Below are 13,665 nucleotides of genomic sequence, written 5' to 3' on the forward strand. Positions count from 1 at the left end.
CACCTGTGACAAAGTCATGACCTACTTTGACCCCAATCTCCTCACTGAGATCACCGTTGATGCAAGTCCATTTGGACTTGGCTGCATTCTCTCACAGCGTGACAACAACAACGTTCACATAGTGGCATACGCAAGTCGTGCTTTGACTGATGTCGAGTCACGATACTCTCAAACCGAGCGAGAAGCTCTTGCCGTCGTCTGGGCGTGTGAACATTTCAACCTGTACTTACTTGGTCAACACTTCACAGTAATCTCTGACCACAAACCCCTTGAAGGAATCTTCAACAGCACAACATCCAGAACCTCAGCAAGAATTGAACGATGGAATCTCAGACTCCAACCTTACGACTTCACCCTACGCTACCAGCCAGGAGAGAATAATCCAGATGACTTCCTCAGCAGACACCCTTTTGAGAAAAACAACATGACCTCCTTTCATATGGCTAAAATCGCAGACGACTATGTCAACTTCATGGCCGGTCATTCAGTCCCTAAAGCCATGACTCTGGAAGAAATTGCCAGCGCATCAGAAAGCGATCCAACACTCCAAGCAGTCATCACATCTGTTCAAACAGATCATTGGCACACGCTGCCTGAAATCACTGTAGATGCTGCCAGTTACCAAGTCTTCAAAACTGTTCGTGAAGAACTCTCTGTTCACAAAGACGGAACAATTTTACTGCGTGGCACACAAATCGTTATCCCTAGATCATTGCAACAGCATGTCATCAACATTGCTCATGAAGGACATCAAGGCATCGTTAAGACTAAACAACTCCTGCGTGAAAAAGTTTGGTTTCCCCACATTGATCGTCAAGTGGAGAACACCGTCAAATCATGTCTAGCATGCCTGTCAACAATTCCAGAACACCATTCTGAACCACAAAGAATGACTCCTTTGCCAACGAAACCTTGGTCTGAAGTTAGTATCGACTTCTGTGGACCATTCCCTTCTGGTGACTATCTACTTGTTGTCATAGATGACTACTCACGTTTCCCAGAAGTAGAAATCCTGTCCTCTACCAGTGCAAGAGCCACGATCCCAAAACTTGACTCCATCTTCGCTCGTCATGGTGTCCCACACACCGTCAAGTCTGACAATGGTCCACCCTTCTCCAGCTACGAATTCAAACAGTTTGCTTCGCAGCTAGGATGTAAACACCGCAGAATAACTCCTCTCTGGCCCCAAGCCAATGGTGGTGTTGAAAGATGCATGCGAATGCTCAAGAAAACAGTGCAGTCTGCACACATTGAAGGCAAGCCTTGGAAACAAGAACTATATCACTTTTTGAGGAATTACCGAGCTACCCCCCACATCAGCACTGGTGTGAGCCCAGCAGAAGCTCTGTTCAAACGGAACATCAGAGTGAAACTACCTCAGATAGATTCACTCATGATACCACCAACGACTGACAATGACATTCATCAACATGACACCAACAAAAAGGGAGCAGCAAAACGGTACGCTGACGATCGTCGACATGCCCAAAATTCCGACATACAAGTAGGAGACACTGTCCTCGCTCGTCAACCCTACAAAAACAAACTGTCATCGTTCTATGACCATGATCCGTACCAAGTAACCTCAAAGAAAGGTCCAATGGTCACCGCCAGTCGCAATGGCAAAAACATGACTAGAAACACTTCATTCTTCAAAAGAGTGCCTGATACTCTGAAATCGTCCAACCCAACAAACTCAACAGAGGAAGAAGAGGAGGATGAGGACAATAAAGCTTCGAATGAAACAGCAGACAGTCAAAACCCAACTACTACCAATGAACCAATCGCTACTGAACGTCCCCAACGCCACCGTAAGCGTCCTGGATACCTAAACGACTATGTGACTAACTCTACTCCGGTACTGATTAGCTGAAAATGAAGGACATTTCGGACCAAATGAACATTCGTCAAGCTGAAATTGAAACATGAACATTGTAATCGTGCCCAACAAATTTTCTACTCATTAACTCTGTGTATTCTGTTTTGTCTTGTGTCCAGTGTACTCTGATTCTTTGCACAGTTTCGTATCTGTAGTGTAAGCAGAGAAATCTTGGTGCATATTATGTATCCGTTCCACGTTCACTCTATTAATTTATTTACTTCTAATTTCAGACTAGCCGTCTAGATTGTTTTTTTGTTGTCAATCTCATCGTAAGTAAAATAATCAAGAACTATCACCTAAGTTAGCATAAGATCAAGAGCTCGCTGAAATTCGTTATCGTGATGTTCCTTTATTATTTTTCATCACATGTACATCTACCTCTTGTTAAAGTTAAAACTAATATTTTTTTTTTTTTTTAAAAAGCAACAACAACAAACCCGCTCTATGTCCATCGACTAACAAACATTTTATTTTGCCTCTTTGATGTCCATCCCCTTCAATCAACTACTAAATAAATAGCTAAAGAAGTTGCTGTACATCAGTTCTTCCACACTAAGGAAAAAAGATGATTTTAAATGAAGTAACCATTCAAGGCTAGGAGGGATGTAGTGTCCTAAATACGGTTATCACACCAAGTACGGTATTAGTATTTCAAGTCGGTGTTACCCGCCTGTGTGTTATGCAATGTAGGTCAATTAAACAAAGAAAGTCTCAGAACACCCGTTCATGGATTTTGCATGTGTTTTTCTTATTGTGCTAGCCTTCAACATAACAGTTGTACCGATCGGTAATTAGGGCGGAACACTTTATAACATATTTCAATTTTAAAATTAAGTTGCCTGTAAGGAAGAGGAAAAAGTGTCATATACAAAATTACATTAATTTTGTTCATTTTATGCGAACATAGCTATGATTGTTTCTTGAACTGACAGTTCCTAGTTATGGTTAGTGACTGTGGTACTTTCAAAATGCTGAATTACCACCTGCGATTCTTGGATACTATGTTAAAAGATCATAAACTGGAGTCAGAGATTGTTGAGAGTGAGGTTCTTTGAGAATCGTTGGATTACATTTAGTATTGCTTTGCAGATTTTAGAGGTTTTAATAACCCAGCACTTTTGCATTGTGTTTAGTGGGTTTATTGGTTGTTTCAGTAGTGTGAACTATAAATTTAAGGTACTGAGAATTTTGTTTTTCTGTTTTAGACTCTCAAAATTCAAAAAGTTTGCTTGAAAAACTTTGCATATTGGCAGAAAAGGATCATAATTTAAAAATTATTCATGCTTTCATAAAACGGTATTATTTTCTTTCTTAAATGAACAATTGGGATAGCCTGTTTTGTTAAACGCCATAAATTGGATATGAAAGTAAGGGTATGAGGCTTTTGCTAATGTGATCCATCCCATCAGAAACTTTGCAGTTACTCCATATTCCCAGATTAGATACTCTACATAAAACTAATTTTGTATAGTTTACAATATATTTGTTGTCATCTGGTATTTAAAGAATGAACTGAATCTTTCTTCTCTCTTGGGTTTTCTTCCTTGTAGGAAAAGTTGGGTAAAAAAATTGATGAAGGCCAGTATGTGACAGATGCTCGAATTGCCAAGTTGGAGGAAGCTCTGCTGGAATCACGGAATCACATGAATGATGTTCATTTGGTAAGATTTTACACTAAATAATGTTTTTTCTCTTGACTGTATGTTAATAATGTTATACAAGGGGGCTTTTCAGAGATAAGGAGAAAGTGGGATTCCCTGAACATTAAACTTCACTATCTTATTTTAACAAATGCAATATTTTTTTAATGTTTGTTGTCTGCCCATGCTGTGCTCAAAGAAAGCTCCCCTTGTAATATATGTTTACAGTGATTTATTTCAAATTTCAGGGAACTTATTGTCTTGTCAATGTATCATTTTTAATCCATGTTTACTGTTTTTTCCAAATTTGAATAACTGATTTCTCAATATAATATAGATATAGATATAGTGCCTGCCAATCGAATTATCATTATTTTTAGGCCTACTCTTAAATAGTTGTATAAATACTTATAACAAACTCTTTTGGACCACATCCTCTGATCCCTGCAACCAATGTGTATATTTTTCTTTTTATGACCCCTTGCACCTGTTTTAAGCCAAAGATAAATCTCGTAAGTTGTAACTTGGAAAACTTCTAGACCAAGAAACCAGTTCGAGAAATCTGTGATTTTGAGTGTTTGAGTTGGCTTTCTTTGTTGTATGTGTTTCTGTGCCCGTGTTTAATCTGATGTATGTTTTGATGTGCAATATCATAATATATAATTTGCTTTCCAAAATAATGAATGAACTTACACACATTTTTATAGCAAAGAATAGTCTGATTCTGTCCTGGAAATGGAGAAGTTAGTGTATTGTTTCGTGGGTTTTTTTGCGAGTGTTTTAATTTGGGTATTTTAGTATCTGCTTCACAACCTAGATAAGCTGCTCACATATTGCTATAAATGAAAATTCTGTTAAACTTCCATTTAAACTGTTCCATTTAAAAAAGAACTGTGTCCCAAATTGGCTTTTGTATAAAAAAGCATGCCATGCAACGTCCCCTCTTTTTACTCCAGCCAAATTTACTAGAAACACTTCCCTAACTGTACTAAAATTTATGGTAAACCCACTTGCCAAAGTATTCATGATGTTGTTGAGCAAACCTATTCATTTCCTTTTTTTTTCTGCAGTCATTGGAGACCAAGCTTCTCACGAAAATAGACAAAACTGTACACAAACATTCTGAGGAGATTGCCAGGCTGAAGAGAGAATGTCGTGAGGGATTTGCCACTGTGCATGAAAGCATCAGCAATATGAAAACTGTCATGGAAGGCAAGAGGAAATTGTTGGAAGACCAGCTGAGGAAAGAAATTGGACAGTTACGCAAAATGGTTGTTTTGGTTTAGAAGAGACCAAATGTGTTGGACGTGTACGTTAAGTCAAAATTCCAGTATTAGATAGCCCTTTACGGAATTAAACTCTTTTTGTACACAACTTTACACTTACAATCAAGCTTTTGTTTTCTGATAACACAACACAAATTTACTCAATTTTTTATCAATGTGAATAGATCGCATTCTTCAGAATCTAACTTTCAAAATGTGCATTTGCACTTTCATACGCAAAGGTAAAGATAAGGATAGATATGAAACCTCAGGTCATACTATTTGTTTTCTTCCTAAAAAAAACAGATTCATTTCTATATAATATATGGTTAAAAACTATATCGAGAAGTATTATTCTGTGTTTCAAATGTCACAATTTTGAAGAACTGTGTACTCTTTTTGTATCTCTGTATAGCGTAATTTGTGTAGTAAAAAAGATGCTAAGTTATTCTCGGAAATTTTTATAGAAACCTATTATAATATCGGCGACTCTTCTTCACAGCTCTCTAGCTTGATAACAAGGTATCTTTTCATACAAATATTCAAGACAATTTTTTATTTGTTAAGTTTTTTCTGGATTTGACAATAAAAATGGCAACAATCCACAAAAACTGGCATTGCATCTTGTGGGTGTAGAAATTAAACTTGATTCAGCAGCAATGTAAATGAACACTAAGAATTCAGGTTTAATTTCTACTTATGTAAGTGCAGATAAGAATTCTGAAGAGTAGCTCAGTGTCTTCAGTTTGAGGAGATATGTAAAGCTTTTACTGCAGCATTTTCTCCTACATACTTCTCACACACTCACATACACCCCCCCCCCCTCCCAATCAATATAATTTAGAGTGTTTAAGGGACAGGCCTCTATAACACTACTTATCTAGGTCAACAACAGATGTGGGATATATCCCAGCAGGAAGACACTAATATGCAGTCAAATTTCTTCCCCGAATGGGAATCAAACTCCCATCCCCTGCATGCAAAACGGAAAGGCGACCCATTACACTGTGGATGCCTGTAATAGAAACTTGTATGAGTTTGCTAAACCTAGAAAGGTCCCTTTATGAGGGACAAGAGAGCAAGGAACAGTAGTCAATAAGGTATTATTAAGTAAGCTTTCTGCTTGGGATCTTTTTTTTTTTTTTTAAACAATAGGCCTATGTTTGGATTTCATATATGCATTATCCCTTTATGATATATATATTATATTATATTTACATCACACTTGTTATTGAATACTGCACGAAAGTATTAAATGTCACTTCACCATAAGTGCCTGATTTTCCACTGTCCAACACAATACGAATTGTTGTTATTTTTGCTTGCAGTTATATCTTCTTCATATTTGTGCAGAGGTATTGAAATTGAGGGTTTTTTTGCGTTAAGATCTGAAGACATAATATGGCCATACTTTTGTAAAGTCATGACTTTATGATAGGGATGTTGGTGATGCTTCCAGTGTTGAGGCTTGATAAAGAGGTCTTCCCCATCAGACAGGATAAAATACTTTTCAATTTGTTGTCTTGGCTTTGTTCTTGGCGCAATGGCAAAACAGAACATAAACTTCACATGCTTTTAAAAACACCACTATTGTTACTTTTGATTAAAGATGGCATTGTCGTTTGGTTCAATCTTTCTCACTTTTGAATCAGTGCTCTTAAATGATTCTTGATATGGCTTGGTAGAGCTTGTGTTTGTGTAAATTTAAAGGCAAGATTGAAAACGGGCTAAACAAACACGTATGTGAGGCAGTGGAGTGAAATCAGGTGTTTGTTGAAAAAATGAAATTGAAGAAACAAGGATTTTTCTGCCTGATTGGTTTAATTGGCTCAAGACCTTTTATGTTCGTTTAAGAACACAACTCTATTTTGACTTTACTAACAAATGTCAATTAAAGTGCATAACAAATGTAAATTTTTCAGTTTCCGCAGACTCTCAAACTATGAAATCAACCAAACTATGGTGGCCATTCTGTCATTAATTTTACCTCTGAAACTATTCTACCCCCACCTCTTTCAATCGCATATATCTCGACTTTTATTCAAGATAAATAGGTATTTTTTTCATTGAAGCAAGACAAAGGAACAAACTTTAAGATGATACAAAAAAGTCAACGCACCTTAAAATTGACAAACGTCTGAATCCACCGCGTTAGGGCGCATATTTTTACTAAACTTTTTTAAAATGTCAAAATAATGATAGTGGACAAGTTCTGGTTAAACTAAATATGACCTCATATTTGGTAAGAGTTCAAAGAACATCAATATATTCCTCTACATGCAATGAAATAAAAAGTGAATAATGGATTGACTCCTTTCAAGTAAGAAATGGTAAGACATTTATTTTGTGTTGCTCTATTCTGAGGCATCTCACACAAAAAACATCACTGGGATAAAATTTTCAGGTTGAAGGGTGTTTGTTCTTTTTTCCAATTCATCGGTTGCCATTTATTGAAAAATCAACATGTTAAGCAATTATGTTTTTGGTTTTTTTACTCGTACTCACAAAAGTTGGAATGCAGTTGTGAGCGCCGTAAAACCTCTTCTAAAACAAAACAAACAAAAGTTGGAAAGTGACTTTTTAAAAGGATTTTTTTCAAATTCAATTAACCTGTTGTTGTACCAAAAAATCCTCAGAGTCAGAGGGTTTGTGTAACTAAGCTCTTTTTACACCGCCTCCATAGTTCCCATATCCCCCTAAATGTTGCAGAGTTGGGACGAGGAGTCAAGCTAGCCTCTCAGATGATTGTATTGTGAGGAAAAGAGTGGTTGAGGTACATGTTTTTTGATGAAACGCTGTCTGAGGTGAAAGGGAGGTAGGATTGTGACTTGGATTTTGATTGTCTGGTCCTCAGAGCTCATATTGAATCACTCTAAAATCCTGGTTTTGTAACAATGTAGGCCTATTTCAGAGAGTTTCTAATTTTTCTGAACAAGTGTGTATTTAAATCATTTTTTCTAGTCTACATATCAATAGATGTCACACCGAGTAACATTTATACAAATATATATTTCCATTGTATATAGCCTAACTTGTACAGTCAATTTCTATTGTTAAATTCTTCATTTATTTGTAAGTTAATTTTGTTTACCGTTATCTGGTATGTATGTGCCAGATCATGAAACGGGTGATTAAATGAAGGTCAATCAAGAAGGGTGAGAATTTAATGACAAAGAAGATTCAAGCAGGACAATAGATAGATTCAGTTCTCTGTTTATCACTTCAATGCTTGTTTGCTGTGCCTGAGTATTTGTGGTCATCTTAATATCTGCGATCATATCAGTATCATTGCTAAGTACCTAGGATTGAAATGTGAAATGAATTGTTTGGATGGAAGTCTATGTATTTTGGGATTTCTCTGGTCAATATATTTTACTCAACCAAAGCTGTTGTCCAAATGCAGTATTGAGTATTCTATTCAGAGCTGTCCTCATGAAAGCGTAATGTTGGTGCACCAAAAAAGTGCTTCAAAGACACCATGAAAATGTCTCTGAAGGATTTCAACATTAATCCTATGATATGGAAGAGCCTTGCTCCTGACAGACCACTTGGAGAGTTGCAGTCACAGTGTGTGTAAGAAGGAAGCCTGAGAAGCTGCACATATCAACAAGTGGAAATGAAGCTTTATAAATGCTCAAAATGAGGGGAGCTTTTCTCTGTCAGAATTAATCAAATTTGACATAGCAAAAGCCTCAAGTCCTCTCTTAACCCTTATTTCTTCTTATTTGCTTTCTCCTTTGCAGGTGCATTGGTCATTGTTAGACATTGCTGGACGAACTATTATCATCATTATTATATTTTGTTTGACCACATCCTCGATCTGTGAATTAGATCTAGAGAGTTGGCCAGAAGACAAAGTACAGTGGGAGGATGTTACCCTTACACAAGAGAATCTGTTGTCTACATGTGATATCCCACCTATAATATGGGAGAAATGCACCTCTAATGTCAAGGCAGTATAGTAGACTATTATATCCCCCTGCCTTCTTGGGGCTTTGTACCTGTGATCATGTCTTTTGGAATTTGTGTACACTTGTAGGTCTGTATTGTATAAATGTTTTTCCATTTTCATCCCCCCCCCCCTCAATCTCATTTCATTTTGTATTTCCTCATTTATTGTCAGAGTTTATATTTTGCTTTCTTTTTTGTTAGTTGTTTTCAACTCAGTGTTACATGAAGTGATGATTTCACTACACATTCATATCTGTCATGAACATCTGTCTCCAGTGACTCAGGGTAGGAAAGATATGATCCTCTTCTTGTTTCTGTTTCGGACTTCTCTTGGCCAGGCAGAAGCTAATTCTCCCCTCCTCACTTGAATGTTGGCAACTCCAGTGTGCAAAGATTTTTTTTTATCTTTGTGGTTTACATTACTCCTGATAGCTGATAAATATTTTTAAATGCACATTTTATGTTTTGTTTTAATTGAATTAAGAAGTAGCCATAGCTGTTTTCTTTAATGTCCTACTCAGTACATTTAGAAGCTTTTTCATTTATTTATTTTTATTGCACATTCTGTCTCTTGGTTTTTTTAAAACACATTTACATCATGTCCAGTGTACAAATGTAACACTTTGTCCTAATTCGAACCTTTTTTAATCGGTAAGCTCTTGATAATGAAAAGTGGTGTAGTCTACATCACTGTCTCTTACATTTTAAGCCAATCATGAAAAGATTTATTTTCCTGGAAGTAGCAGTATCCAGTCTTTTCAAGCAAAGCCGTGAGAAATGCATCTTGAAGGAATACTTTCTTGTGCCTGCCAGCAGGTACTTGATTTATGTTTTGATCTCTCACTGATTTTGTATTTTCATTGGAAGTGATTACATATTCAGTAACAATATTTTAGTTTAAATATAATACAATTTTCACGAACTATTTAACTCATCATAAATTTGGATTTTTGTGAGGTTGACCGAATGAAATCATATTGTAATAAACAGTACTTTCAAAATGTTGTTTTTTCACTTGCATTGTCATGCCTTGTATATAAAACTGAATCAAGCTCTGAAAGTATACATAGTCGTCCTGGATTTAAATGACCGAAGACGAGGTTTTTATTTCATGTTTAGATTATAGTATTTGTAATTGTAGTCTCAAAATGATTTGTGTATATGTGTAGAGCAATGAACGTTCTTGCATGGCCACTTGTGAAGGGGACAAACACTTATATTTATAGCTGTTCTGTAATCACAAAATGTTTCTTCTACATATTGATCTTTTTCTTCCAAATTGCTGTGTTAAAACAACAGCTGTAATGTTTTTATTGCGTCACTCAACTTCACAAACTCAGAATGACATTTAAACTGCTGCTTCACTCTAACTGTTGAACGTTCACGTGTCTTCCCCCCATGTGTACAGCATTCACACGAACCGACATATATATGTATACAGTGTCACTTCAGTATTAAATACAAAAATCTTTAAGGACAAAAGTGATATATAGACAAGGGGCATTCAAACTGAATTTTACTATACAAATGAAAAGACTTGCTCTATTTTTCACTTTCCCTGCTTGTTGTGAGCATATTTACAACTGTGTGTCACATTTTCAACAAACTAGCTTTTTGTGAGTAGTTCATTTTTTAAGTTTCAACCAAATGTGAAACGTTCTGAATTCCACATTTCCTTGACTGGATAAAAGGAATCATCGTGTGAAGCTTACCACCAAGAAGCATTAAGCTGTACATGCTCTGAGACAGTGTGTTTTTCCGAAGTGGTTATGTAAACGGAAACAACAGATCAGAGAACTTTTGATATGATTCTCTGATATCTTAGATACTAAGGTTTGAGAAAGCTATGCACTATTATGTTCTTGTCCGTATGTTTGTTTCAAATAAATCTAGTTGATGAATTCAGAAATTTGTTTTGTTATCTCTACCAAACTTATCTTACTACTTTGCATCTTCATTCAAACATTTGCAGGTGCATTGGTCATTGTTAGACATTGTTGGACGAACTATTATCATTATTATTATTATATTTTGTTTGACCACATCCTCGATCTGTGAATTAGATCTAGAGAGTTGGCCAGAAGACAAAGTACGTCATGAAACTAAAGTAACAAATAGTGAAAAATAACCTTTATCTGCTACCAAGACATAAGCATAGGTCATATATTATATATATGCACACTCCTAATTGTGACCGCTCTGTCTGACTGAGTCGCTGACATTTTCATTCAATTAAATCGAAATGTTAAAGCAAATATCATGCACAACCATGAATGATGAAAGAAAAACAAAGAAAAACTGAAGAAGTGGTAGGCTACATCTGTTTAGTTTTGTCTGGATCAATGAGAAATACATTGACATAATCTTGATCATATAGCAGTGGGGAAACATCTAGAAGACGCTCTGAATTGACAGAAAAAAAGTATCTTCCCCTGGAACCAGCAGGGCTCTCCGTTTTGTGCGAAATGGCACAAGGGGCTCTTGTGGCCTAGAGGTTAAGATGTTTGCCTCTCATTCAAAGGTTCCGGGTTCGAATCAGGGTAGCGACCGAAAAATTTTCTGCTCTAAAAAATTGTCTCCTTTCCCTTCCTTTCCTGCTTGCTCGCAATATTGAATATTCTGTAGTCTGCTTTCGTCTCCACTTTCTGCCCCCACCCCCTCATCTCCTTTGCCCCCTCCTCTGGGCTCCTGAATCTTTCTGCAGCCTTTCTACAGCTACTCGATCCTTGGCTCCTTCTTACTGATGTCTTTCTGCCACACCCCTGATCTTCCCGTAGGAAAGATTTACACCTAGTCTGCTCGGACAAGGGCGAAAAATCTCTGAGGTCCTGTGTGCAAGTTGCGCACGTTAAAGATCCCTTGGTGAACTAAAATCGATATATAAGAGTAGGTTTTGGCCGCCTCCCGGGCAAAATTCAAAATTACCTATACCAACTGAAAATGTTTGGTGTGTCCCGCGCGCTCATATGAACTTATGCAGTTGCGAGCGCCGTAAAACACTTACCAAAAAAAAAAAAAAAGAAAGAAATGGCACACCCAAGGAGGAAAATGGTATTTGATTTACAATTATATATGCAGTAAAGTCTCGTGGCAGTGAAAGCAGTTACAAGGATAACTTGAATCGTATTTGGAGAAATTAGCAGTGGCAGACCTTTTTGTAATTTGTAAATAGTGCAGCAAATCAACAAAATGAGTCTCATATAGCATCTCAACAATATTATAGCACCATGGACAGTGGAAATCAGATTAAATATATACAACTGTATGTCCAAGTCCTGCCAGTGGGTGAAAACAGAATTTAGTTAGCCGCGTTGGTTCTAAAGTATAGAAGTTGAGGAGTGATAAACACACAGTCCTAAGATGATCGAGGTTTTGTTAGATATCTCGAAACAGCTGAGTGCGACGAGTGACTCATTTTGTCGCGCTGCTACACCAAATGCACACTGCTTGCTGAATGACGGAACATAAGATAAGATAAGATACAACTTTATTGTCCTGATCCTGACACGCTGCTTGGTATTTCAATACACATACACACGCGTGCGCGCGCGCACACACACACATACACACACATTGTTATATATACCAATATACAAACACGCTTACGCACGCGTATGTGCACACCCATATACACACGCACACACTCTCTCACATAGATCTATCTTCTCTTCGGCATACATCCGTGCACATAACCATAATACTCTTGTAGGTTTGCGCTCACAAACAGGCCACATCCACAAGCATAATGTAAATGAACAGCAATTTGTAAACATTCACATGCATCTTCAACGACCTCACATCAAACACGATAACCGCCAGGGAGGACTAATTGTAACTGTACTACATGTAGTGGTCAAAGGTAGAAGCGCACGGATCTATATGATTTTTATGTAAAAGGACAAAAGCCCAAGAAAAATTTAATCAAACTTGTCGCTGTGTTTGAGATATAGGCTATATAAAAATCAGATACATGAATGCATATAATGTATTTGAATGTTGCAATGTGTCCAGTATAGACGTGCGAATCTCGAAGAAAAGCCATGGGCAGGTACCCACAAAGTCAGAAGTTAACATTCAGCGAGTCGAGTCGCTTGTCGTGAAGATATAAACTGAATGTTAAGATTACGTATTATATTGTATAGCTCATTATAATGTATGTGAGCAACTGGAGTATCATTAAGAAGCGTCAGCTGGACGGGTCCCAAAGAACTTATCGAAATGCACAAAGTTCAGCACTTGAAAAAGCTTCTCGTAATCTACTAAAATTAAAATTGTAAGGGAAAGGGAGCTGCATCAATATGGACGACAATGGAGATCAATAGACATGACAGGAGGTCAGGAAGGTATTGCCACTCAATGTTTTCCTGATCTTGTTGGGTCAGACGTACATCTTTTTGGGCTTCTGAATTGACATTTTGCAAGAAAGGGGTTCGCAGAAGCGAATAACCAATTCGATCTTCAAAGAGACTACGTTGAGAAGTAGTATCTGTACAGTGCTACATCATATTGTGTTTTATTCAGATCCACATTTAAAATATTTGTTTAAAAAGTTCCAATGGCCACTTTCACCTACATACAAGGGTACATTGCTAGTTTAACATATAGAGCCTATCGATATTTTCGTTTCGTTTTGATCCCTTGGTAACTTTTGTTCTTTTTTTTTGCTGAGGCTGTGCTTATAGATGTGATCTTTTTGTTTTATTCTCGAGTCGTATTTATCTTGATAGGCGTCTATACCGCATTGATCATGAAATCCCATGTCAGCAAAGTCTAATTGAAATCGAAGGAACTGCAACCTTTGCATAGGAGGCGACTGTGTTTGTTCTATTTTTATTGATAATATAATGAGTGACGCCCCTTTACAAAATTCGTGCAAACTGCTCGAGGTGACCGCTATCACGTGGTGTGTGTGTGGGGGGGGGGGGGG

The 13,665-nt window shown here is 37.1% G+C and overlaps 1 protein-coding gene and 1 long non-coding RNA gene across 2 annotated transcripts; both read left to right on the forward strand.

Annotated features, from left to right (window-relative positions):
* The first annotated feature begins 16 nt into the window (after positions 1-16).
* LOC101854265 (uncharacterized protein K02A2.6-like) lies at positions 17-2,937 on the forward strand. Its single transcript, XM_013085518.1, has 2 exons — positions 17-1,858; positions 2,815-2,937. The coding sequence occupies exons 1-2, from the start codon at positions 17-19 to the stop codon at positions 2,935-2,937; spliced, it is 1,965 nt and encodes a 654-aa protein (XP_012940972.1).
* Positions 2,938-3,432: 495 nt separating this feature from the next.
* On the forward strand, positions 3,433-10,643 carry LOC106012471 (the record flags this gene model as incomplete). Its single annotated transcript, XR_001185036.2, is given in 2 exon segments — positions 3,433-3,543; positions 4,593-10,643. It is a non-coding gene; the product is annotated as a protein FAM81A (long non-coding RNA).
* Between the last annotated feature and the right edge of the window lie 3,022 nt (positions 10,644-13,665).

Source organism: Aplysia californica, unplaced genomic scaffold, assembly GCF_000002075.1.
Source record: "Aplysia californica isolate F4 #8 unplaced genomic scaffold, AplCal3.0 scaffold00382, whole genome shotgun sequence".
Taxonomy (NCBI): domain Eukaryota; kingdom Metazoa; phylum Mollusca; class Gastropoda; order Aplysiida; family Aplysiidae; genus Aplysia; species Aplysia californica.